This window comes from Acinonyx jubatus, chromosome B3, assembly GCF_027475565.1.
Source record: "Acinonyx jubatus isolate Ajub_Pintada_27869175 chromosome B3, VMU_Ajub_asm_v1.0, whole genome shotgun sequence".
Classification (NCBI taxonomy): domain Eukaryota; kingdom Metazoa; phylum Chordata; class Mammalia; order Carnivora; family Felidae; genus Acinonyx; species Acinonyx jubatus.
The window spans coordinates 129,482,399-129,509,396 of record NC_069386.1 but is presented as its reverse complement, the minus strand read 5'-3'; the positions used below and the strand labels follow the sequence as shown (position 1 = coordinate 129,509,396).

Genomic DNA, 26,998 nt, shown 5'->3' with positions numbered 1-26,998 from the left:
GGCTGGAAAAACTGCATTTGAACTGACTGAAGGCAAGAAACTTCTCTACTTTTAGGTATCATAATTCCAACCTTGCATCCTACACTTTTTCTTTCCTTGGAAACCTGTAGGACATAGTATGAAACCAATTGTACCAATCTGCTTTTTGAGATTATATAATGGTTTCCTGTAGGTGCGAATATTGGAAAGCTTGGATGGATATAATTTTCACAGAAAATAAATAACACACTGGTAAATTCACCAAAATCTGAACAACAGGTAACTGTAAAGTTCTAAAATCAGAGAAGGGTTTATCAATTATATGTGAATAGAACAAAAATTCTGGTTGTAATCTGACCGCTTTCATTTCTTAAGTCAGCTTTACAGTTCAATGTGATTTGTTGTGAACTGTGATTTAAGAATTTATATAAAGTGATAATCGTTGCCCAGCTTATACACTCATCATGTTTTCACGTCAAGAACACGTACCCAACTTTTACAATCACAGAACAACTGAGTACTAAATTTTTTCAGGGACAATGTCAGAAGAAACAGCACACAAAGATTTTGCAATTGTCAGATTTTAAAACAGTCGAGGAATCATTTCAATTGCAGAATAGGATGGGTACAAATTATTTAAAAATCTGATTAACATTTGTTTTGCAAAAAAGTTTCAAATTCTGGTTTAAAAAAGAAACTGATAGCTCTTGTTTTTCATTGTTTTATATTGCTTTAAAAATGTTTCAGGGATGCCTGGGTGGCTCAGTCAGTTGAGCCTCTGACTCTTGATTTTGGCTCAGGTCATGATCCCAGGGTCGTAGAATCAAGCCCACTGAGCATGGAGCCTACTTAAGATTCCCTTCTTCCCTCCCTTCCTCTCTCTCTCTCTCTCCTTCCTTTCCCTCTGTCCCTCTCCCCCGCTTGTGCTCTCTCTCTCTAAAAAAATTTCCTAGATTTATTTAGGAGTATGGGTCACATTCACATATTCAATTAATACTAACAGCACACAGTAGGTGCTGTACCAGTGATGTGAATGACTGGTGAATAACTGTGTGGGGTTACAGGGTACAGACTGGAAACACACTGGAGGCTCCTGAGGTGACAGCATGTGAGTCAGAGTGTGAGAGAAAGAACAGTATGAGTGTCTGGACAATTAGAAGAAACGGTTTTTGATTATATGATCTCACATATATAAATGGCTAATATGTTCAGAGGCTAAAGTTAGCATGTTCTTTTTAATTGTAGCAAACTTTTCAGGATATGCAGATTATAACTAGGATAGGTGTCTATTAACCATAAAGCCCAATTATTAAAATAGTATACCCAAAATAATAATTTGAATCTGAATTCGTCTAAATGTTTATCAAGGCTTATAAAAAATGTTTGCAAATTGCAAGTTACTGTGAATTTTTTTTTTTTTTTTGTAATTTTTATTTATTTTCAGAGAAAGAGAGTGCACTTGCGCTTGCATAGGGGAGGGACAGAAAAAGAGGGAGAGAGAATCCCAAGCAGGCTCTGTGTTGTTTGTATATAGTTTTTGTCCACTTAGAATTCACAGTAACTTGTGGGGCATCTGGGTGGCTCAGTCTGTTAAGCGCGGACTCTTGATTTCGGCTCAGGTCATAATCTCATGGTTTCTCAGAGCGAGCCCCGTGTCAGGTTCCTTGCTAACAGTGCAGGCCTGATTGGGATTCTTGATCTCCCTCTGCCCCTCCCTCACTCTTGCTCTCTCTCTCAAAATAAATAATCTTAAAAAAAAAATCTTTTAAAAAAAAGGAAACACTTTAATACAAAAAATATTAAGATAAAGAAGTTCAAAGCACAGTGATAATAGGTTTGATTTGATTCACCAAGAAAATATATCATCTCTTAATCTGTATATATAGAATAATATACTTAAAATCTACAAAACAAAAATTAGTAGTACTAATTTTTAGAGAAATAGCTAAATACATAATCATGTGGAATACTTCTCTTAATAAATGATAGACAAGACAAAAAAATCAATAAGATTTGAATATATAAAAGATATGAAGTTTAATCCAATGAATACAGAGTATATTAAATACTGCACGCAACTACGGAATATATTTTCTTTTCAAACACATAATGACACGGTGCATTTTAAGAAATCTGCCTCCCTACTGGGCCATAAAACAAATTTCTCAACACATTTCAAGAAATGGGTATCATATAGGTGTTCCCTGACCACAGTACGATTAGGCTAGAAATCTGGAACAAAGAAAAAAACTAGGGAAAAAATACATACAGATATTAAGAAATACTTCTAAATGACTCTTGGGTTAAAAAAGAAATAATGGAAAATACTCTCAATTGCATTGTAATAAAAATACCACATATCAAAACTTGTGGGATACAGCTAAAGCAGCATGTGGAGGAAAATATATAATCTTAAATATGCTTATACCGTCCCAGAAGTGAGGATGAGAATAAGCTAAGCAAAGGTAGGAAAAGTAATGCAAAATAAACCCAAAGAAAACCAAAAGGGGAAAAGGTAAGAGCAAACATTAATAAAATAGAAAACAAAATACAACAGAGAAAATTAATGAAGTAAAAAATATGCCCTTTTTAAAAAGACTTTAAAAACTGAAAAATCTCTGGTGAGAAAAATCAGAGAGAAAATAAAGGCACAAACAAACAACATGAGGAATAAAAGGGGGAAATAATACACATTCAGGAGAGATTAAGAGATTATATTTAAACAAGTCTCTGCCAAAAATTTGAAAATTTAGATGAAATGGACAACTTCTGACATAAATACATTAAAAAATAGTTCTATAATGATTCAAAACATTGAAATAGTGGTCAAAAATCTTCTCAAAAAGAAAACTCTAGGCACCCAGATAATTTTAATGTTGAGTTCCATCAAATTCAAGGAATAAATAGTTCTAAATTCATATAAATTATTCTACAGGAAATAGCACATAGACATGAGTAGAGAAGAAGGAAAATTATAGGTCAGTATTGATAACGGAGGTAGATGCTAAAATCCTAAACAAAGTCTTAGCAACTCTACTATGTATAAAAAAGGTATTGCACCATGACAAGGCTATGTTTATACTAGGAATGCAAAGTTGTTTTAACATTAGAAACTTGACTGTAATTCACTACATAAACACATTTAAAAGAAAAATGATATCACCTTTTCAAAAAATGCAGAAAGAGTATCTGATAAAATTAACATGCATTCATGAGAAAGGAAAAACAAATCCTCCATCAGATGTTAAAGGGTGTCCCAGAACACCAATAGCAGGGGTCAGTAAGCTATAGCCTGCAGCCAAATCTGCTCGATTTTTTTTTAATGTTTATTTATTTTGAGAGAGAGAGAGAGAAAGGGGCAGAGGGAAAGAGAGAGAGAATCCCAAGTCATTTCCACGCTGTCAGCACAGTGCCCAACGCACGGCTGGATCCCACACAACGTGAGATCACGACTAAGCTGAAATCAAGAGTTGGGTGCTTAACCAACTGAGCCACCCAGGCACCCCTGGCCTACTGTCTTTCTTCTTCTTCTTCTTCTTTAATGTTTATTTATTTCTGAGAGAGAGAAAGAGAGAGAGCGAGTGCAAGAGAGCAGGGGAAGGGCGCAGAGAGAGGGAGGCAGAGGATCTGAGGTGGGCTCTTGCTAACAGCAGAAAGCCTCACTCAGCGTGGGGCTCAAATTCACGAACCTTGAGATCATGACCTGAGACGAGGTCACACACTCAACCGAATGAGCCACCCAGGCACCCTTGCACTGCTGCTTTCTTAATAAAGTTTTACTGGAACACAGCCATGCCTGTTCATTTATATAGTGTCTGTGGCTACTATCCAATGGCACAAGGGTCATGAGCGACCGTGGCCTGAAAAGCCTAAAATATTTACTCTCTGGCTCTTCACAGGCGAAGTTTACCGATTCTGACATATGGCAAACACGCTACCACAAAGTCAGGTTGTACCACTGATGGAGTAGCTTGGAAACATCCGCTTTTAAAAGGTGAAAATACTATCTTACCTTTTGTAGAGTGGTAAATAATGACTTGGAATTATTTTTAGAATTGGCCGGCACTGCTGTCTTATTTAATTTCAACTCCTTTTCACATCGTGCCAATTCCTTTTTGAGTTTCTCTCTTCGTTGTTGGTCTGCATCTGAGGGGGAAAACAAATCTTTTAAAATGTAGAACAAAATGGAAAAATTAAGGTCTTGGTCGTGGAAGAGGCATAAAGGGCACTTTTTTTTTTTTTGCTAAAAAATGTTTACACTATTGATATATAAATAAAAATCCAAATACGTTTCTGTATAGAGAAGCTAACAAATACTTAATTTACAGAAACTGTAAGTGCATTAGTTATTTTTAAAAAGTGTTTATTTATTGAGAGAGAGAGCGCACATGTGTGTGTGCAAGCAAGTGGGGAAGAGGTAGACAGAGAGAGAGAGAGAGAGAGAGAGAGATAGACAGAGAGACAGAGAGACAGACAGAAAGAGAGAGAATCCTAAGCAGGCTCCAGGCTCAGTGCAACGCCCAATGCAGGGTTTGATCTCACAAGCCTAAGATCATGACCTGAGGCGAAATCAAGAGTTAGATGCTTAACTGACTGAGCCACCCAGGTGCCCCTGCATTAACTATTTAAAGAGCATAAACAAGATGTGACATTTTGGCTCCTGGTTAAGCCTAAGAGCTCAAGAAAGCAATTCCTAGCTGATATTCAGAGATATGAAAGTTAGAAAGCTTGATGTGTTGTAACTCTGTCGTTACTAAATGCAGAGTCTGAGTTGATCCACAGACTCAGCCAAATGCAGTATTATTGTCAATACTATCACATACAAATTTAAGTTTTATAAATGACTTAAAAAATAACATTATTTGCAATCAGGATAACGGATTTCTACTTCTCTTAACTGCTATTATTTGAAAATATAAATGAAAACAGTGGTTTCACACTTTAGGATGCAAGTCACGTACTGAGTTGTTATCAAAGATTTATCATTGTATAAAGGCTGAAAATAGCAAAATGAAAGCTAGTCAAATTTCAGAGTTAAATATAAACAAAATGAAATTGTATTTTCATATAAAATTAAAAATTTAACATATACTTTTTATTGGAACTTATCCCAATTTAATGGACAGTATAATTTCAAGTTTCAAATCACTCTGATTTGAATCAGAATTTATAAAAAATTTCTATAAGCTTAAAAAACAAAGGTAATTTATATGTATATTTAAAGTTTGAACTAGGGACACCTGGGTGGCTCATTCGGTTGAGCGTCTGACTTCAGCTCAGGTCATGATCTCATGGTTCCTGAGTTTGAGCCCCGCATCGGGCTCCATGCTGACAGTGCGAAGCCTACTTGGGATTCTCTCTCTCTCTCTCTCTCTCTCTCTCTCTCTCTCTCTCTGCCCCTTTCCTACTTGCTCTCTGTCTCTCTCTCTCAAAAATAAATAAATTAAAAAAAATTTTAAAAATTACAAGCATGCTAAAGTAAATACATTTATTATTTAAAATGTAGAGTGAAATATAGATGACTCTTGAACAACATGGGTCCACTTGTACATGGATTTTGTGCAATACAGTAATGTAAATATCTTTTCTCTCCCTTGTGATTTCTTTTTTAAACCTAATTAGTAATTTGGCCATTTTTTAAAATGATTTTTTATTTTTAAGTAAACTCTACACCCAATGTGGGACTCAAACTTACAACCCCAAGATGAAGAGTTGCATGCTCTACCGACTGAACCAGCCAGGTTCCCCCTACCTTGTGATTTTCTTAATAATATTTTCTCTCTAGCTTACTTTATTGTAGCAATACAGTATATAATACATGTAACACACAAAGTATGTGTTAATTGACTATGTTATCAGTAACGTCAACAGTAGACTCTTAGTAAAGTTTTTGGGGAGTCACAAGTTATACAGGGATTTTTGACTATGTCAGGGGGTTGGTACCCTAAACCCCACATTGCTTAAGGGACAACTTATTACTTTCAGCTTATTCTATCCTCAAATACTTGCTTAATGAATGTATTAACTACATTAAAGCAGATGACGTCTGTAGAGTGAAATAAATAGAACTTTCTCAGATCTATTATCTTACTCATAGGTAAAAGGAGTAAAAAAATATGACAACAGAGTCCCTAACACTATCAATTTTTAAATACTTTCATATTACCAAATCTGTCCAACCTGTTCATTTAAGTAAAGCCTTCTAATACCATATACAAAAACAACTCACAGACCTAAATGTTAGAGCTTAAACTATAAAACTCTTAGAAGAAGACAGAAGTGTAAATCTTCAGGACCTTGGGTTAGTCAGATTTCTTAGACACAACAACCAAAAAGCACAAGAAAGTAAAAAAAATTACTTAGTCAAAATGAAAAATTTTTATACTTTTTCGAAACACAAATCCTAAGAAAATAAAAAGGCAAGTCACAGATGGGGAAAAATACTTGCAAATCATATAGTTAATAAGGGATTGCATGCAAAATATATAAATAATATACAACTCAATAATAAGACAACCCAATTAAAAATTGGACAAAAGATCTGAATATTTACCAAAGACATACAAATGGCTAATAAGCATACAGAAAAAAGGCTCTACATCATTAATCATGAGGAAAATGCAAATTTAAACCATAATAAGATACCACCTTCACACCCACTGGATGGCTATAATGAAAAAGGGAGTCAAAAGGGGCAGGTGCCTGGCTGGCTCTCAGTTGGAAGAGCATGTGACTCTCTTGACCTCAGGGTCATGAGTTTGAGCCCCACATTAAGTGTAGAGATTACTAAAAAAAAGAAAAAAAACTTAAAAAAAAAAAGCGGGGAGCCCAAAACAAGCGTTAGCAAGGATGTGGAATAACTGAAATCCTAATGTGTTGGAGGTAAGAATGTAAAAAGGCACAGCCCCTTTGGAAAACAGTTTGGCAGTTTCTTTAAGAATTGAATATACTTTGGGGCACCTGGGTGGCTCAGTCGGCTAAGCATCCAACTATTGATTGTGGCTCAGGTCATGATTGCATGGTTTGTGGGTTCAAGCCCCAAATCAGGCTCTGCAGAGCCTGTTTGGGAGTCTCTCTCTCTCCCTCTCACTCTGCCCCTCCCCCATTCGCACATGTGCATTCTCTCTCAAAATAAATAAACTTAAAAAAATCATTAAAAAAGTTAAATATAATTTTACCTATGACCCAGCAATTCCACTCTCTGGTATATACTCAAAAGAGATGAAAACTTATGTCTACACAAAAGACTGGTACATGAATGTTCTTAGCAGTGCTACTCATAATAGCCAAAAACCCAGAAATGATGCAAATATCCATCAGCTGATACCAGACAAAATGTGGTATTATCTATACAATTTAGCAATACTATACCAATACTAATACTACTTAGCAATTAAATGAAGTACTGATACAATCTAAGGAAAAGGTGAATCTAGAAAACATTATGCTAAGTGAGAAGTCTAATGTAAAAAACCAGAGTGATTCAGTTTCTATGAAATGTCCAAAAAAGAAAAATCTATAGATTAGTAGTTTCCTGAGGCTAGGGGTGGCCATAGAAAGCAGCTGCAAATGGGTACAAAAGATCTTTCTGGGCTGACATAAATGTTCTAAAAGTGGTTTGTGCTAATGCCTGTACAATTAAAAAAATTTTTTTAACATTTATTCATTTTTTGAGAGAAAGAGAGACAGAGTGTGAGTGGGGGGTTACAGAGAGCGAGGGAGACACAGAATCTGAAACAGGCTCCAGACTCTCAGCTGTCAGCATAGAGCCCAATGTGGGGGGGGGGGGGGGGGCTCAAACTCACAAACTGAGATCGTAACCTGAGCCAAAGTCAGATGCTTAACCGACTAAGCCACCCAGGTGCCCCTATGCAATTTTTAAACTTAGTAAAAATCAGTGAATTTTATGGTATGCAAATCATTTGTCAATAAAACTGCTATAAAAAGTAAAGTCTTTTAATGCATTCGATTTATGGGACTATTTGATCAATTCAACAAACTCTGTAGAGCTATTCTAGTGTAGATACTATGAAGATTGAAATGATCAAATCAGTAGTAGTCTGTTAGATAGAAGAATGTATCTTATAAAAACAGATGGCTTAAACCCAGAGATTTCCTTTTTAAAAAGTGTCTATAAAATGTGTTTCTAAGTTATATTAATTATAATGAGCATCAGCTCTATAACACAAGAATAATGAATATTAATTACACTTTAGTTTGGTGATAACAATCTTTGTAATTCTTCTGGCCATCACAATTTTCTTCATTGACATGGCAAAAAAGAAAACCTCTTGTCTCAAATCACTGAAAGCAGAAAATACCGTGTGATAAATAAGCACTAGCTAACTCTAAATTCCAAAAACCAAAAATAGGAGCAATTCTTTAAATACAACCTATATGCTGTCAACTCTCAAATTTTTTTCTGCATCCTGGACCTCTCTCCTGAACTCCAGACTCAAACTCCGACTACCTCCTTAAGATCTCCATTTGGCTATCTAATAGATATTTATTTCAAACTATTATAACGACCACGAGTGAGCTCTTGATTCACTTCCTCCCCCAAACCTCTTCCTATCATATCCCTCATTTCAGTAAATTAGAACCTATTTTGATTGACAGGCTCTAAATGTTGGGAGTCCTCCTTGACTCCTCTTTTTCCTCATACCCTATCCACATCCAACCCATCAGTAAGTACTGTTGACATGCATTTGAAATGTTTCCAGAATGCAGCCATTTCACACTTCCTCTACTGCAACCACTTTGGTCCAAGTCACCATTATTTCTTCTCTTTTTTCTTTTCTTTTCTTTTTTCTTTTCTTTTCTTTTCTTTTCTTTTTTCTTCCTTCCTTCCTTCCTTCCTTCCTTCCTTCCTTCCTTCCTTCCTTCCTTCCTTCCCTCTCTTTCTCCCTTTTTTCTTTCTTTCTTTTCTTCTTTCTTTTTCTTCTTTCTTTTCATTCATTCATTCGTTCATTCATTCATTCAAGTAAGCTCTACACCCAAAGTGGGGCTTGAATTCGCGACCCCAAGATGAAGAGTCGCATGCCCTACTGAGTCAGCTAGGTGCCCCAAGTCACCATTATTTCTTATCTGCATTCCTGTCTCCTAACTAGTCATTCTGCTTCTACCATTGCCCCTTACAGACTGTTCTCAATTCAGTAGCCAGAGAGGTGCTTTTAAAAGTTAAACTGGCTCTATTACTGTTCTACTCAAGACCCTCCAATGGCTTCCAATTTCATCCAGAGTGAAAGCCAAAGTGCTCACAATGGCCATAGCCCACCAGGTCTGCTCTCCCTGTCCCACCTCAATAACTTCCCCTCCTAGCACTCTTCAGCAGGCCCATTTCACATCAGCTATGTAGCTTTCCTTGCTGTTCCCTGAACACACAGATCACGATGCCATTTCAAGGCTTTTGTAATTGCTATTTCCTTGGTCTTGACTGTTCTTCTTCCCCCATTTACCCACTTGCCTCTCCTTTAATTCTTTCAGGTTTCTGCTCATTTTATCAGTGAGGCATTCTCCAGCAGACTCTCAATGTCTCTTATCCTGCTTGATTTTTTTCTATTGCATTTATTACCTTCTGACATACTCTGTATTTACTTTTTTCTTTGTATTTACTTATTGTCTCCTTCAACTAGAATGCAAGTTCTATAAAAGCAAGTAGAACAGTATCCAGCACATAGTAGGTACCTAATAAATATTTGCTGAATTAATCAACAAATAAATTCTAGTGAACTAAACAACATATTATGCAAAATACCTGATTATTTTAAATTGGTGAATATGGATTTTAGATCCCAGGGTTTGGTTCAGTAAGGGGATTAATACATATATTCAGGCAGGCTTTTTATTACTTAAACTAAATAAAAAAGAGATAATCTTATTTTATATATTTATTGTTCAGGAAATTAATATCTGTATGAAAACTAAGCAAAACTTTCCCATTTAGAGGTGATTCTAGTTAAATAGGATTGTCTGATAATGACAATTGGGTAAAAACATCTTTTATTTATTTTTTTTTTTTTTGAGAGAGAGAGTGAGAGCGAGAGCAGAGGAAGGGCAGAGGGAGAGGAACAAAAAGAATCTTAAGCAGGCTCCATGCCCAGCGCAGAGGTCAACATGTGGCTCGATCCCACAACCCTGGGATCATGACCTGAGCTGAAATCAAGAGTCGGACACTTAATCGACTGAGCCACCCAGATGCTCCAGGTAAAAACATCTTAGTGCAAATGATTCAGATTTTTAAAAAAGATTCAATTTAGCTATCTAGCTATTATTTCATTTTCTTGTGTGTGTGATCTCTATACCTAACGGGGGGTCAAACTCATGACCCCTGAGATAAGAGTCACGTGTTCTACCAACTGAGCCAGCCAGGTGCCCCAAATGATTCAGATTTTTTTAAGCTGGTAAATACTAAGCCAGTTTTTTGTGCTATAAAACATCATTAATATGATACAGAAGAAAAAATATACACCACAGAAATTAAAAATCTGGAAAGATCTTAGATATTATCTAATTACCTTTCATTTTACAAGAGTGGAGGGTAAGAAATAAAATGACTTGCCCACATAACTTGAATGCTGTGGTCAATTTAGTCTGTAAAAACATACTTAATTCTGTACTCTTGCCTAAAACGCCTTTATTCCTCTTATAAAATTATTTGAACTCCAAGATTCCTTCAAAGATATGGGAGCCTACAGTAGGGCCTGTTACAAACTTACGTTTGTACATAAGGGAATACACAGAAGGAGGAGAATAAAAAGTGCCAGGTACAGGACCTGCAAAGACACTGTGCTCACTGAATGGCAGCTGGTGGCAATTGGCTCAGCTTAAAGGTCCTCTCGTTCCACTAAGAAGATATCCAAGAAGAGACCGGGTTCAAACGATCCTGCAGTCTTTGATCTTTCCCAGGTTGCACCTAAGGGGCATTTCCCTACCTATGGTCTCATTCGTTCATCACTTAGGATGCACTACCTTGGGCTGATACTTATTTTTTAATATGGAAATCCTCTCTGATTTTGTCTTATTAGTAATACTGAATTACTAGTAATACTAATGATCTACTACTAGACAAGCACAGGCCATGTCCTTTGGCTATTTTTAAGTATATATTTCCTGATTTGAACTCAAAGACTTCAAATGGTATCTTTTAGAACATTTTAAATAGGAATTTCAAATTTTGTGATCTGATTATTTCCTTAGTAAAGATTATTTAGAAATCTTGGGTCACTATAGCTTTTCACATACATATAACTATCAAGCTTATCAGTTAAGCTATTAGGATACAAATAGTAGACAATATCTATCTGGAGAAAAATGCTGGTTATGGTAGTTTAATGAATCATTCACTAACCTTAAAAAGCCAAGGGAAATGAGAATCCTTGGCAAGCCCTTTAGAACTACCTAATTTTTCTTTTTTTTTAAATTTATATCCAAATTAGTTAGCATACAGAGCAATAATGATTTCAGGAGTAGATTCAGTGATTCATCCCCTACATATAACACCCAGTGCCCATTCCAACAAGTGTCTTCCTCAATGCCCCTTACCCATTTAGCCCACCCCCCACCCAACACCCCTCCAGCAACCCTATTTGTTCTCTATATTTAAGAGTCTCTTACGATTTGCCCCCTCCCTGTTTTTATATTATTTTTGCTTCCCTTCCCCTATTTCACCTGTTTTGTATCTTAAATTCCACATAGGAGTGGAGTCACATATATATGTGAAATTAGTCAAGACTAATTTTGCTTAGCATAATACCCTCTAGTTCTATCCATGTTGTTGCAAATGTCCAGATTTCATTCTTTTTGATTGTCAAGTAATACTCCATTATATATGTATATATTTATATATTTTATATACATACACATATATATTTGTATGTATAGAATTTATACACACACACACACACATCTTCTTTATCCATTCATCAGTCGATGGACATTTGGGCTCTTTCCATACTTTGGCTATTGTCGATAGTGTTACTATAAACATTGGGGTACATGTGCCCCTATGAATCAGCACTCCTGTATCCTTTGCATAAATACCTAGTAGTGCAATCGCTAGATCATAGGGTAGTTCTATTTTTAAGTTTTTGAGGAACCTCCATACTGTTTTCCAGAGTGGCTGCATGAGTTTGCATTCCCACCAACAGCACAATAGGGTTCCTCTTTTTCCACATCCTCACCAACATCTTTGTTTCCTGAGTTATTAATTTTAGCCATTCTGACAGGTGTGAGGTGGTATCTCATTGTGGTTTTGATTTGTATTTCCCTGTTGATGAGTGATGTTCAGCATTTTTTCGTGTGTCGGTTGGCCATCTGGATGTCTTCCTTGGAAAAGTGTCTATTCATGTCTTTTGCCCATTTCTTCACTGGATTATTTGTTTTTTGGGTGTTGAGTTTGATAAGTTCTTTATAGATATGGGAAGTACTACCTTAATTTTTATACGTAGGAATGAAATCCAGAAAAGTTAAATAATTTATCTAAAGTCACACAGCAATTCAGTGGCAAAGCCTGGGCTGAATTCTAAGTTCCAAACTTTGAAATACAAGCTTCTTTTATTTACAGATAATTTTTAAAAGTTAGAAAATGCTTCCTCAAAAGGCAATATATCAACACCCATTAGGATAGCTACTGTCAAAAGAAAATAACAAGTGTTGGGAAGGATGTGGAAAAACTGGAACACTTGTACACTATTGGTGGAAATGTAAAATGATGTAGCTGGTATACAAAAATACCATGGGGGTTTTTTCACAAAATTAAAAATAGAATTACCATATGATCTAGCAAGTTCACCTCTGGGTATATATGCAAAAGAACTGAAAGCAGAGTGTCAAAGAGATATTTGTACATCCACACCCACAGAATTATTCACACTAAGCAAAAGGTGGAAACAACCCAAGTGTTTACCGACTTACAATTGTATCAACAAAAAATCTTTAAAAAGAAAGGAGATTCTAACATATGTTACAACATGGATGAAATTCAAGCACATTATGCTAAGTAAAATAAGCCATCCACAAAAGGAAAACTACTGGATGGTTGTACTTACATGATGTACCAGAGTAGTCAAATTCAGAGAGACAGAAAATAGAATGGTAGTTGCAAGGGGGGTTTGGAGCAGTTATTCTGCCGGGTACGAAGTTTCAGTTTTGCAAGATAAAAAGGGTTTTAGAAATGGACGGTGGACGGTTGTACCGAAATATGAACGCGGCTAATGCCACTGAAATGGTTAAGATGGTTAGACTTAAAAATTGTTATGATGGTAAATTTTATGTTATGTGTAGTTTAGTTCAAAAGTCAACATGTCAAAAATTACTTACATTTGATGCTGGCACTCATGCTTAATGGAACTGAGCAGTCTACGGCAGCTGAAAGAAAAAAAATAGTTGTTCAGTATATTCTTAACATTTATAAATGACAACAAATATCAAATGTGGAAATCACAAAAAGTTCCAGAATTTGCAGTTCCTTGTTTTGATTTTTATGGTACCTCTAGAAGCGAAAAACACAATATCCTTGAGAAAAAAAAAAAAAAAAAACCACTGGTTGGGATTAACAGCTCATTGGATACTGCAGAAGGAAATATTAGTGAACTTAAAAACATAGCAATATAAACTATTCAAAATGAAACGGAGTAAAGGAAGACTGGAAAATAAATGCACAGAGCGTCCCTGACCTAACCTACCTGAATCATGCACTTAACATACCTGTAATTGGGAGTCCCAAAACAAGTTCCTCCAAAAAAGCAAAATTAGACGCCCCACGCCACCTGATTTCAAGATTTACTGTAATGCTATAGTAACTAAGCAATATGCTAATATAATAAAGACACAGAAGATCAATGGAACTGAAGAGTAAGTCCAGAAATATACCCTCAAATATGGTCACCTGTCTTTCAAAAACTGCCAAGGCAATTCAACATAGAAAGGACAATCTTGGGGAGCATGGGTGGCTTGCTGGTTGAGCCCCCCACTCTTGATTTTGGTCATGGAATCGAGCCCTGTATCAGGCTCAATGCTGAGCGTGAAGCCCCCTTAAGATTCTCTGTCTCTCTCATTCTCTCCCTCTACCCCTCTCCCCTGCCTGTACTCTCTCTCTCTCTTTGTCTAAAATTAAAGAATAACAAAAAACAAACGAAAAAAAAGGACAATCTTTTCAACAAATGATACTGGAAGTATTTGGATATTCATAGGCAAAAAAAAAATTACTCCTTATATCATATATACAAAGTCACTCAAAACGGATCACAAACTTAAAAAAAAAATGTAGGAACTAAAACTTACACTTCTAAAAGACAAAGAAAATCCTAGTGACCTAAAATTAATGAAAGATTTAAAATTTTTTTTTTTGTTTTATTTTTGAGAGAGAGAGAGAGAGCGCGCGTGCGCAAGCAGGGGAGGAACAGAAAGAGAGAGGGACAAAGGATCCAAAGTGGGATCCACACTAGCACACTCTGAGCCCAATGTGGGGCTTGAAGTCATATGCTGCAAGATCAGGACATGAGCCAAAGCTGGCCGGTCAACCAACTAAGCCACCCAAGTACCCCAGGAAAAGATTTCTTTTTTTTTTTTTTTCAACGTTTCTTTATTTTTGGGACAGACAGAGACAGAGCATGAACGGGGGAGGGGCAGAGAGAGAGGGAGACACAGAATCGGAAACAGGCTCCAGGCTCTGAGCCATCAGCCCAGAGCCTGACGCGGGGCTTGAACTCACGGACCGCGAGATCGTGACCTGGCTGAAGTCGGACGCTTAACCGACTGCGCCACCCAGGCGCCCCGGAAAAGATTTCTTAAACAGGATATGAAAAGTATAAACTACTACTTTTAAATTTTTTTTAAGTTTATTTACTTATTTTGGGAGAGACAGAGAAGGTGAGCAGGGAAGGGGCAGAAAGAAAGGGAGAATCCCAAGCAGGCTCTATGTGCTGTCAGCGCAGAGCCTGATGAGGAGCTCAAACTCATGAAACTGTGAGATAACGATCTGATCCAAAATCAAGAGTTGGATGTTTGACTGACTGAATTACCCAGGCACCCCTGAAAAGTTAAACTATTAAAACAATCGAAAAACTGAACTTGATTTCACATGTCACAAAATATAATTTTTCTCTAGATTTCTCAATCATTTAAAATATAAACTTCAGGGGCACCTGGGTGGCTCAGTTGGTTAAGCAACCAATTTTGGCTCAGGTCATGATCTCACAGTTTGTGGGTTCGAGCCCCACATCGGGCTCCGTGCTGACAGCTCAGAGCCTGCTTCCGATTCTGTGTCTCCCTCTCTCTGCCCCTCCTCTGCTCATGCTCTCTCAAAAATAAATAAATGTTAAAAAAATAAAACAAAACAAAATAAAATAAATAAATAAAACATAAACTTCATAAAACATTAACTAAAATTTAAAACTTTAGCTCTTCCAGGCACCTGGATGGCTCAGTTGGTTAAGCGTCCAACTCTTGATTTCAGCTCAGGTCATGATCTCAGCATTTGTGAGATTAAGCCCTGTATCAGGCTCTGCGCAATCAGCTTGGAATTTTTCACCGCCCCCCCCCCCCGCCCCCTGCCCCGCAACTCACGTGTGCTCTTTCTCTCTCTCTCAAAATAAATATTAAAAAAAATAAAAAACACAAACTTTAGCTCTTCGAATGAGAAGATAAAAACTTTTTTAGAAGACATTAGTGAAAAACTGGTGAAATTAGAGAAATACAAGCTAAAACCTGATGAGCCACCACTATGTCTCCACTAGAATGGCTACGAAAGGAAGTACTGTTCTGGTGAGGATGTACAAGTGACAGAAATACACAATGGCAGTCACTCTGGAAAACAGTTTGGCAGTTTCTTACAAAGTTAAACATGTACTTACCATTTTACCCCACAATTCCGCTCCTAGTGAATAAATTTAATCAAGTAAAATGGAAGCATGTGTTCAAAGACTGTATGTGAAGATTGTATGCTTTACTCCTAATGGCCAAAAGTGAGTCAAAACAATCCAAATATCCACCAACTGATGAATACATAAACAAATTACGGTATAGTCACTGACTGGAAAACTACTTAGCAATAAAAAGAACTACTGATGCACACACCAACATGGATTAGTCTCCAAACCGTTAGCTAATTCAAAGAAGCTAGACACAAAACGATTCATACTGTATGATTCCACTTATATGAAATTCTAGGAAAGGAAAAGTATAGTCATAGAAAGCAGATCAGTGGTTGCCAGGGATTGAAGGAGGAGACCGATTGCAAAGGACTAGGGAGAACTTTTTAGGATGATGGAAATGTTCTACATCAGGGGTCAGTGAACGTTTTCTGTAAAGGGACAGATGGTAAACTTTTCAGGCTTCGCAGAGTGATATGGTCTCTGTCACAGCTAGTCGACTCTGCCTTTTAGTGCAAAAACCACCACAGACGATATGTCCAAGAATGAACACGATTGCCTTTATATCTGGACAATGAAAGTTGAATTTTATGTGACTTTCACATGTTACAAAATATTGCTCTTTTGATTTTTTTCTGACCACTTAAAAATATAAATATAAATATTATTTCTAGTTCAAGACCTGTACAAAAATAGGTGGTGGGAGGGTCTGACCAACAAGCTGTAGTTGGCTCGTCCCTGTTACAGAATGACTGTTGTGGTGATCATACAAATGGATATATGTTCCAAAACACAGATACTTAACTGTACACTTAAAATTAGTCATTTTATTATATATAAGTTATTATCTCAACAAAGCAACCAAAAAGAAAAAAAAGAGCAGCTGGTATCTTCTTTGTACAATTTCTTTAGATGTGAAAACAAAAGCAGATTATAAACTTTCATTATATTAACATCAATATCTAACCACAAAAATGTATTAGGGATAACACAGGTAAAATGAAATAAGTAGTTATTATATAGATATCACATAGAGTTAACAAAAATGGCATTCTCAATTTTCTATGTATGGAAGTTATAGTTAACAGGTGACATCTTGCTACATGAAACATAAATACATTTATATATAATATATTCATTTCTGCCACAGATTTACCCTAACTAGAAGTGAAGCTGAGGATTTAAATTGGATATAGAAAGTTCACATTTGCACATTTTACCTTTGGCTGAAAGGATTTTATTATAGTGAACAGCCATGTGATTCTTGACCAGGTGGAGAGTACTTAGTCTGAGAGAGGAGGAGTCAGTGCAAAAAGCTAAAAATTAAAACATATTTAATCATTATATATTTAGAATTAATATCAAGTTATGAGAAAAACAAGATATTGATTATTAAGCTCATTTTTATAAAATGTCCTGAAAATTAACATACTGACATATCTGTGATGCTGGGTATGTCCTAGCCTTCACCTTGCACTGGTAACTGACAAGCTCTTGACTACTTGGGTTCAAGCCTTTCTAAGACTGAGAGTTTCGGAAGAGATTCTGGAATATAATCTATTATCATTACATTTACAAAACTATTTCTTATTGACAGACATTTATCTCATAACTAAAAGCGTTTAGCTTGCTTGCCTGATTATAAAATAATGTTAGCATTGTTAATAGTTGAGTAAGTCAAACAAATCCAAAACTCTAAAATTCTCTGCAAAGATTCTTTTCTAAGGGGCGACTTCTAATTTTACACCTGAAAACACGATCAGTTTACTGCACTCTTTTTGAAGTATTAGGAATATATTAAGACAAATACGATCACATAGAAATTCCATAAGCTTCTCAATCTCATCTAAACTGTTTAAAAGATACCTTAGAAATAATTAAGCACTTATATATGAGTGTATAAAATGTAAATAAATCTAGGCATAACTTTTTAAACATTAAAAACCATTTTTGAGAATACATACATATAGTTAAACAAAACCAACAGCTAAAATGGCATATAAAGATTGAAAAGTAAGTGAATATCCTGTCATGACCCCTAGCCTCCCCTCCCAGAAGTATACTCTACTACCATTTTTATGCATCCTTCTAGGGAAATTCTATGCATAATACAAACATATACAGTAACGATAAGCTTGATACTTGTACTACAATTAAAATTTATTGAATAGGTACCGTGCATGCACTGTTCTAGACTCTTCACATGCAAAAGCCATTTAGTCATTATTACCATTTAAAAGAAGTGGAGACCAAGAGAGATGTGAATAAGGTCTTCGAGGTCGCACAGCTGATAAAGGACGCAGTTTAGATGTGAACCAAATCAGCTTCATACCTAGAACCACTATACCTACAGCAGCTCCACACATATATTCTTAAAAAAAAATTTTAGCAAACTACATATTGTTGTTCTTCATCCTGTTTTTCTAATGTATGTATACTTTACATCTAGTTTAAAATTTTTAGTTAAAAATAATTTTTCAACGTTTATGACTCTGCTTTATGTGTATATATACTTTATTACCAGAAATAAGTAAGTTAATTGAAAATGCGATCCGTCTTTCACTTTTAGAGGAACCAGAATCAAAGACTTTTCATGTAAGTAAGGAAAAAAAGATTTTCAATTATTTTGCCTAAAAATGCAGTTTAAATTTTGAAGCTATAATTATAAAAATATATTTTAAGTTCATGTTAAAAATTTAAAGCCTTTAAAGTGTGAAAACACAGAAAATTCAGATTTCCTTTTCATAGGATCGAGAACTCCAGTTGGAAAAGAGGCCCATCGGTGTTTACTCCGGATACAAATTGCATTTTTCAAGTGCTCTTCCCTTTCAGTACCAGTGTCTTTAATAACCTCCTGACCACCATTTTAACAAGGAAGGTAAGCTGTATGCCAGGGTGGTCTGCCAGCAAAGAGTAGAGCTGGGCCGGAGATACAGCAGGGAGTGGGAGGCGACCAGGTCCACGTCCTGGGCACAATAGTAGTGTGAAATGATGGCCTCCTAAATTTTCTCAAGAATTCCTATACTATTTAATTATAATTAACAATACGAGGTTCAATATTGATTACATGAAGTAATTTTTCATCATGTCATACAATTTACAAATAAAGGAAACAAACAGTCAACGTTTTAACAAATAATCTTTTACCATTTAAACACCTCACTTACCATTACTTTTGGTGCTCAAGTGTCCTTTAAATAGGCATGGTGAACCATATCTGGGAAGGACAGAGGTTGCTCTGACTTTTAACAAAACAATATAAATTAGGATAAGTAAAACACATGTTTCACGAAAACAAAAATACTGAGCATTTAAAAATAATAAATCTACCTTTGATTTTAAATATCAGAATTGTTTTATTTTGTTTATTTATTTTTAAGTAGGCTTCACGCCCAGCACGAAACCCAACGTGGGGGTTGAACTCACAACCGAGATCAACAGCTGAGCTGAGATCAAGAGTCGGACACTTACCTGACTGAGCCACCCAGGCGCCCCTCAGAATTGTTAAAATTTTATTCAATCATATTACTAACCAGCAATGATACATCAGACAGACAAAAATTCTTCTGCCATAGATAAAAGGCCTTCTCTTTTAACAAAGTAAGTTGTTTCCAGAACAGGTGTACCTTGAGACTTCAGTTTCACTGGATAAAATGATAACTATATCAATTATGTTATCTGATACATATTAATTTTATTCTGTATACCACTGACCTACCAGATTTTTTAATGATTTTCAGATACAGTTGAAGTGAGATTTTGAGTTAATACATATGTATTAATTATTTAGTTAATCACAGGCCAGTCTGTCCTTAAAAATAATTTTAAGAAAGTAATCCCCGGGGCACCTGGGTGGTTCAGTCAGTTGAGCGTCCAACTTCAGTTCAGGTCATGATCTCACGGTTCGTGGGTTTGAGCCCTGCGTCGGGCTCTGTGCTGACAGCTGGGAGCCTGGAGCCTGCTTTGGATTCTGTGTCTCCCTCCCTCTCTGCCCCTCTCCCACTCACATTCTATCTCTCAAAAATAAATAAATGTGAAAAAAATTAAAATAAAAAGTAATCCCCTTACAAAGCAGTTTAATAAATTAGAAATTATATAATATAATGTCACTATGTAGAAGATATATAAAAATGTCAGAATCAGAACTTAATTATTAAAAGATGTCTTAAAGTTCATCTAGTCCAACTTACTTACACTCTTGTCTGGATCCTATCTCCCCTAAAGTCAGTGTCTCATCTTTCAGACCAGATGGATGGAAAATTAGACATAAACCTCCTCACAAAATTAATTTATTTCCTCCAAAAGTAGATTATGTATTGAGGGGTAACCTTCAAGATAAGAAGGCTGAGTTACAGAGTTTAATGGGATTTAACATGCAAAATATGAATACTGTTATCACTAAGACATGTTTTAAGTGTATAAAATGGTCAGTCTGCCATCAGGTGGGCTGCTATAAGCTATAAAGGCGTGGAGGGGGCACAAAGTCTGGAAGAAATATAGATGACTGAAAATAGAAAAAGAGGTGTCTAGATAGAACTAAAATCCAGGACCAGAGAACAAAGTCTGCTAAAAGAGACTAAAATAGAAAAACAAGTTGAGATCAGAATGTCTGAGAAGATCCTTCTGTATCACAGGCCAGAGAGCAGGAAGGAAAAAAAATTAACTTATTATTTAGGACAAGAGAGATCAAGATTACACCATTTGAATTGGTAATGACAGTCATGAAATTAGCATAGTTTGTTTCTACCAGGAAAGAAGGGAGTCTGAAACCTAAACACACAAAAAAGCAAATTGACCAACAAAAACTCTCAAGCAGACCTTGTGTCTATGGAGGAAAAATAAGTGTTTCACTTTTTGCCTGCCCAGAACCCAATGCCCCTGTATGTGGAGACAGGACCTCAACTTGCCCTTGGGGAACCACTAGCCCTTCACTTTTAGTCCAAGTGGTTCAAGTACAGCTTATTCTACTGCTCAGAGGTGGGCATATAATCCAAATCTGACCAGCTATGCTGAGTGAATCAGGAATGACTATGTGACCCAGGTCCAGCCAATGACACACAATCCTGGGACTTTTACTGGAACCATTAGGAAAGAGACATTCTTTCCACTGGGCTAGAGCCCAGTGCAAGACAGAAATCAGCCTGGAACTTCTGGTGGCCATCTTGCACCATACAAGGGAGACCTATCTGAGAATGAAACCTACCTGGAGAAAAGTGGAAGACAGGAGATTCCTGGTGATATTGCTTGAGTCTCTGGATCTAACTGAAGCTCTACCCTTACCAGACTTTTCTTTATAGGAGCTAAAAATGCTCTAAGCCAGTTTGAATTGGGTTTCTTCACTTGTAGTCAAAAGTTAATTTATTGAATACTAACTGTGCCAGATACTGTTCTAAACACTTGGTAGCTACAAATGTACTTGATCCTTACAACAATCCAATGAGACAGGTATTATCATTGTCCCACTTTATAGATGAAGCACAATGAAGTAAAGCATGTAATTTGCCCACGATTACACAGCAACTATGTGTAACAGATTCAGAGTTTGTGGATCTCAATCCAGGGGAACCTGATAAATGTTATGTGTCCTGACTGTTCCACTGACCAGCCATTCCTCCACCTCTCTCTCGGGCCTCTCTGTTCCCTGAGAAACAATGATATTGAAATCAGGCCAATTAATAACCCTACAATATCCTCTAAGTGCTCAAGTGAAAGGACAGTTACGTATCTCTCACTTTAAATCAAGTTAGAAATGACAAAGCTCAGTGAGGAAGGCATGTTGAAAACCTCGACAGGCCAAATCTAGGCCCCTTGTATCAAACACTTAGCTAAGTTATAAAAATGCAAAGGAAACGTTCTTGAAAGAAATTAAAAGTGCTGCTCCAAGAAACACATAAATGATAAGAAAGTGAAACAGCCTTATTGCTGACACATAGAAAGTATTAGTGGTCTTGAGAGAAGATCAAACCAGCTACAACAGTCCCTTAAGCCAAAGCCTAATCCAGAGCAAGGCCCCAACCCTCTTCATTTCTATGGACTAAGAGGGGTAAAGAAGCTGCAGAAAAGAAGCTTGAGGCTAGCATAGGTTGGTTCAGGAGGTTTAAGGAAAAGAAGCCATCTCCATAGCATAAAAGTATAAAGTGAAGCAGCAAGTTACCCAGAAGATCTAGCTAAGATAATTAATAAGGATGGCTACATTAAACAGATTTTCAACGTAGATGAAACAGCTTTACATTAGAAGAAGATGACATCAAGGACTTTCATAGCTAGAGAGAAGTTCCTGGCTTCAATGCTTCAAAGGACAGGATGACTCTTGTTAGAGGCTAAAGCAGCTGGTGACTTTAAATTGGAGCCAATGCTCATTTACCATTTCAAAAATCCTAGGGCCCTTAAGAGTTATGCTAAATCTACTGTGCTCTATAAATGGAACAGCAAAGCCTAGGTGACAGCACTTCTGTTTACAACATGGTTTGCTGAATATCTATCTATCTATCTATCTACCTACCTACCTACCTACCTACCTACCTACCTTGGTGTTCCTGGGTGGGCTCGATGGATATTTTAAGCCCACTGTTTTGAGGTCTACTGCTCAGAAAAAGATTGCTTTCAAAATATTACTGCTAACTGACAATGCACCTGTTCATCCAAGAGCTCTAATGGAGATGTACAATTAGATTAATGTTGCTTTCATGCCTGCTAACACATTATCCATTCTGCAGCCCAGGGATCAAGGAGTAATTTCAACCTTCGAGTCTTATTATCTAAGAAATACATTTCATAAAGCTTTAGCTGTCATTCCTCTGATGGTTCTGGGCAACAAAAATTGAAAATCTTCTGGAAAGTATTCACCATTCTAGATACCATTGAGAATGTTTGTGATTCATAGGAAGAAGTCAAAATATCAACATTAATAAGTTTGGAAGAAGCTGATTCCAACCCTCACGGATGACTTTGAGGGGTTTAGGACTTTGGTGGAGGAAGTACCTGCAGATGTGATAGAAATAAGAAACCTAGAATTAGAAGTGGAGCCTGAAGACGGGACTGAATTGATGGAATCTCACAATAAAACTTGAACGGATGAGGAGTTGCTTTTTTTTTTAATTTTTTTAATGTTTGTTTATTTTTGAGAGAGAGAGAGAGAGAGAGAGGCAAGTGGGGGAGAGGCACAGAGACAGAGAGAACGAGAGAGAGACAGAGAGAGAGAGAGAGAGAGAGAGAGAGAGAGAGAGAGAGAATCCAAAGCAGGCTCCAGGCTCTGAGCTGTCAGCACAGAGCCCGACATAGGGCTTGAACCCACAGACTGTGAGATCATAACCTGAGCTAAAGTCGACCGCTTAAACGACTAAGTCACCCAGGTGCCCAGAGGAGTTGCTTCTTAAAGATGAGCAAAGTGGTTTCTTGAGATGGAATCTATTCCTGGCAAAGATGCTGTGAAGATTGTTGAAATGACAACCCAGGATTTAGACTATTACATAAACTTGGCTGATAACCAGAGGCAAGGTTTGGGAGGATTGACTCCAGTTTTGAAAGAAGTTCTACTGTGGGTAAAATGCTATCAAAAGGCATCGTTTGTGAACAGAGAAATCGTTCGTGAAAGGAAGAGTCAGCTGATAGGGCAAGGTTCAATGTTTAATGTTGTCTTATTTTAAGGAATACCACAGTCACCCCAACTATCAGCAACTACCACCCTGATCGGCCAGCAGCCATCAACATCAACGCAAGATCGTCCACCAGCAAAAAGAATACCACTTGCTGAACGCTCAGATGATGGTTAGCATTGGTTAGCAATAAAGTATATATATATTTTAATTTATTTTTGAGACAGAGAGAGACAGAGAGCAAGTGGGAGAGGGGCCGAGAGAGAGGGAGACACAGAATCCGAAGCAGGCTTCAGGCTCTGAGCTGTCAGCACAGAGCCTGACGCGGGGCTCGAACTCACGGACCGTGAGATCATGACCTGAGCCGAAGTCGGACGCCCAACCGACTGAGCCACCCAGGCGCCCCAAAGTATTTTTAAATGAGGGTATGTACATTATTTTTTAGACATAATGTTACTGCATACTTAATAGACTACAGTGTAGGGTAAACACAACTTTTATATACACTGGGAAACCAAAAATTTTATTTGACTCAGTTTACTGCGATATTTGCTTTATTGTGGTGGAACGGACCCTGCAGTATGTCCGAGGTATGCCTCTGGACTTTAAATTTTACATGTATCCTTTCCCATGCTCCCACCTCTGCCATGGGATAGTATGTAAAAATAATGGCTCTAAGGTTTCACATTCCTCACCTGGATTCAAAGCCTGTTCTGCCACTTACTATGACCTTGGCAAGCTATATATGACCCTCTTATTTACTGTGAAAAGAGGATAATACCTATCAAGATGTTTTTGTGGATTACATAATGAGATAACTTGGGAGTTGTTTCTGTTACACAGCAAGGATAGCTTATGTTGTAAAATTTCTAAAAAACATAAAAGCATGTTGGTTTGCTTTTTCTGGAACTTACATTGACAGTGTCAGAATATACAGTTTGCTATCAATGGATAGTAATCTCGTATGTTCACAACAGCACTTATTTTGACCAATGATTATGTAATAAAAGCACACTCATATTCAAAAGCGAGACACTGCAAGGAACCATCTAGCAGCTTGGTTTAAAGATACTTTTAGGGGGGTGCTTGGCTGGCTCAGTGGGTAGAGCATGTGATTCTTGATCTTGGGGTGGTAAGTTTGAGCTCCACATTGGGTGGAGAGAGGACTTAAAAATATATACAAATAAATAAAGATACTGGGTCCACTTGACCCAGACAGTATTCAATAAAGGGTAGGTGAATATAGTGATTATGGATTAGTCCTTTGCCGATAACACTGAAGCCAACAACACTGCATCATTTGGAAACATACAAGAAATGCAAAATCTCAGCCCCCAGCAGACCTACTGAATCATAATCTGTTTTTTTAAGTTTATTTATTTTATGGGTGTGTGTGTGTGTGTGTGTGTGTGTGTGTGAGAGAGAGAGAGAGAGAGAGAGAGAGAGAGAGAGAGAGAGAGAGAGCATGAGCGGTGGAGGGAGAGAGAGAGGGAGAGAGAATCGCAAGCAAGCAGGCTTCGCACTGACAGTGCACCACCCAACGCGGGGCTCCATCCCACAAACCATGAGATCACGACCTGAGCCGAGATCAAGAGACCAACTTAACCAACTAAGCCACCCAGGCGCCCCCATAATCTGCATTTTAACACGATTCCCAGGGGATTCCTATTCACATTAAAGTTAAAGAATCCCTGGGTTATTTGTTTTGTGGGGAGGACGGTGGTTACAGAAGGGAAGATTTCGTATTTAACCGATTACTTAAAATGTGCCAGGAGTTATATATTATCCGCATTTAAACTTCAAGAACTCTATGACATGGACATTTTACTGTCACATTCGAGAGATGAGGAAATTGAGGGTCGTCCTTGCGGAGAGCAAGGGAGCTTGATCTGGGGGACCTAAATTTAGTTCCTCTGCCTCGGAGCCACCGAGGTAAGAAAGGCTGCATCCGCCGAGTTCAAGAGACCGGGCCTCGAGCAGTCAGGGCCACAAATTCTGAGCAGGCAGGACCTCGTCCTCCTGTGCGCGGGTTAACACTGGGGCCAAAAGTGGCGAGTCAACAGGGGACCTGGAACCCCCAGGGCGCAGCCCCGACCCGCGCCCACGCGCCACGGATCCCGGACCCCAGGCCCGGTTACGCGGCGGCGCGAGGCGGCGATCGCCCTTGAGAGTTCCCTTTACCTCTCCGGCTGCCATTCATGCTTAGATCCTCTTGCAGCCGCCGTGAGGACACGCCGGACCCCCTTAGGTCCTTCCCCGGGCAGGGTCAGCCCCCGCAGCAGGGGACTGGCGCGCAGGAGCCCGCGCAGGGCGGCAGCCGCTGGAGACCGTCGCTAGTCCCGTTGCTAAGGGCCGGGGCCGCGGCGCCGGGATTGTGACGTCACCGCGCAGGGACGTGCTCTCCCGCAGCCGAGCTCCTGGGGGTACGCGGAGGGAGGGGGAGAGCAGTTGAGGATTGTGGAGTGGGGAACGAGGGGAGGCGGCCTTTACTGGGCGGGGAAAGTGTCCCAAACACCGGTCTGTGGCCCTGGGATCCTGCCAGTCGTCCACAGAGCCGCCTCCTGTCGGGAGGTAAGTCACCAGCACCTGGCAGGTCTTGTCCCTGCGGGAAGAGTGGGAGACAAGGTGGCCTCATCTGGTATCCACGTCCCCTGGGTCCCGGAAAAAAATCAAAAGCAAATGTTGGTTGAGGTCAGGGTAACATTTAGCCAGTTCCCAATAGTTAAATTTCGGAGCAGTGAGCGAACATTGGGATTAGTGAAAATCCTGGGGGTGAAAGATATCTATATATTTACCTCTTGATTTTTAACCTCAAGAATCAGTTTGCATTTCCTTTCTGCTTACTGAGCACTACCCCTCTTCCCTCCCCACCCCCAGCCTTTTTCATCTTAAGGCTCCAATATGTTTTTCTTTAGGCTGGCAGAGAGTTGCAGTATGAACAAGGCCTTGATTGATCTGTGGCTTTCTACAATTTGTTTAATGTTGAAGCAGTTACCTAGCTTTGGATCCTTGCAAATAAAATCATAATAGGGCAGGGAACATTCTGTAACCTGGTGCTTCTCCTTAGTGGCACCACTGACGTTTTGGGCTGGGTGCATAATTCCTTGTTGTGGGAGGTGCCCTGTACCTAGTAGGGTGTTAGCAGCATCCATGGTCTCTACCCACTAGATGACACTAGTAACCCACCCTCTCCACCTCTGGCTGTGACAAGCCTGTCTCCAGATATTGCCAAATTTCCCAGGGGTAGGTGGCAAAATTGCAACCCCTTTGAGAACCATTGCTGTAATGGAAAAAGTACTGGCTTTGGAGGCAGATACGTGGAACTTTTCTGCCACTTGCCAACTTGATCTTTGGAAACCTCTCTGAGGCACAGGTCCTTCTTTTCTAAAATGTAAAAGACGCTATTAATGTTGTAGTTGCAAGGATTAATAAGTCCACTGCCTGGAAAATAAAACGAGGCTTTCAACAAATAATAGTTTTCTCTCTTTGTAAGACCCTATCTCAGAAAAGCTGGGGTATCAGAAAAATTCAGATGTAAGGGAGTAAGTCAGG

General features: G+C 38.1%; 1 protein-coding gene across 7 annotated transcripts in view; it reads right to left on the bottom strand.

Moving 5' to 3' along the window:
* SPATA7 (spermatogenesis associated 7) overlaps positions 1 to 25,816 on the bottom strand; it is a 38,683-nt gene extending 12,867 nt beyond the window's left edge. The window contains exons 1-6 of one of the 7 annotated variants that reach the window (XM_053224812.1): positions 25,628 to 25,815; positions 20,042 to 20,179; positions 19,019 to 19,093; positions 17,072 to 17,167; positions 13,300 to 13,347; positions 3,992 to 4,125 (exon numbers count right to left, since the gene is read on the bottom strand). In XM_053224812.1, the coding sequence (XP_053080787.1) occupies positions 3,992 to 4,125; positions 13,300 to 13,347; positions 17,072 to 17,108 (219 nt within the window). In that variant the 5' untranslated portion in view covers positions 17,109 to 17,167; positions 19,019 to 19,093; positions 20,042 to 20,179; positions 25,628 to 25,815. Of the gene's footprint in view, positions 1 to 3,991; positions 4,126 to 13,299; positions 13,348 to 17,071; positions 17,168 to 19,018; positions 19,094 to 20,041; positions 20,180 to 25,627 lie in introns of all 7 variants that reach the window. The other 6 variants (XM_053224813.1, XM_015088355.3, XM_053224815.1 and 3 more) reach the window with 6 other exon arrangements.
* Positions 25,817 to 26,998: the final 1,182 nt, after the last annotated feature.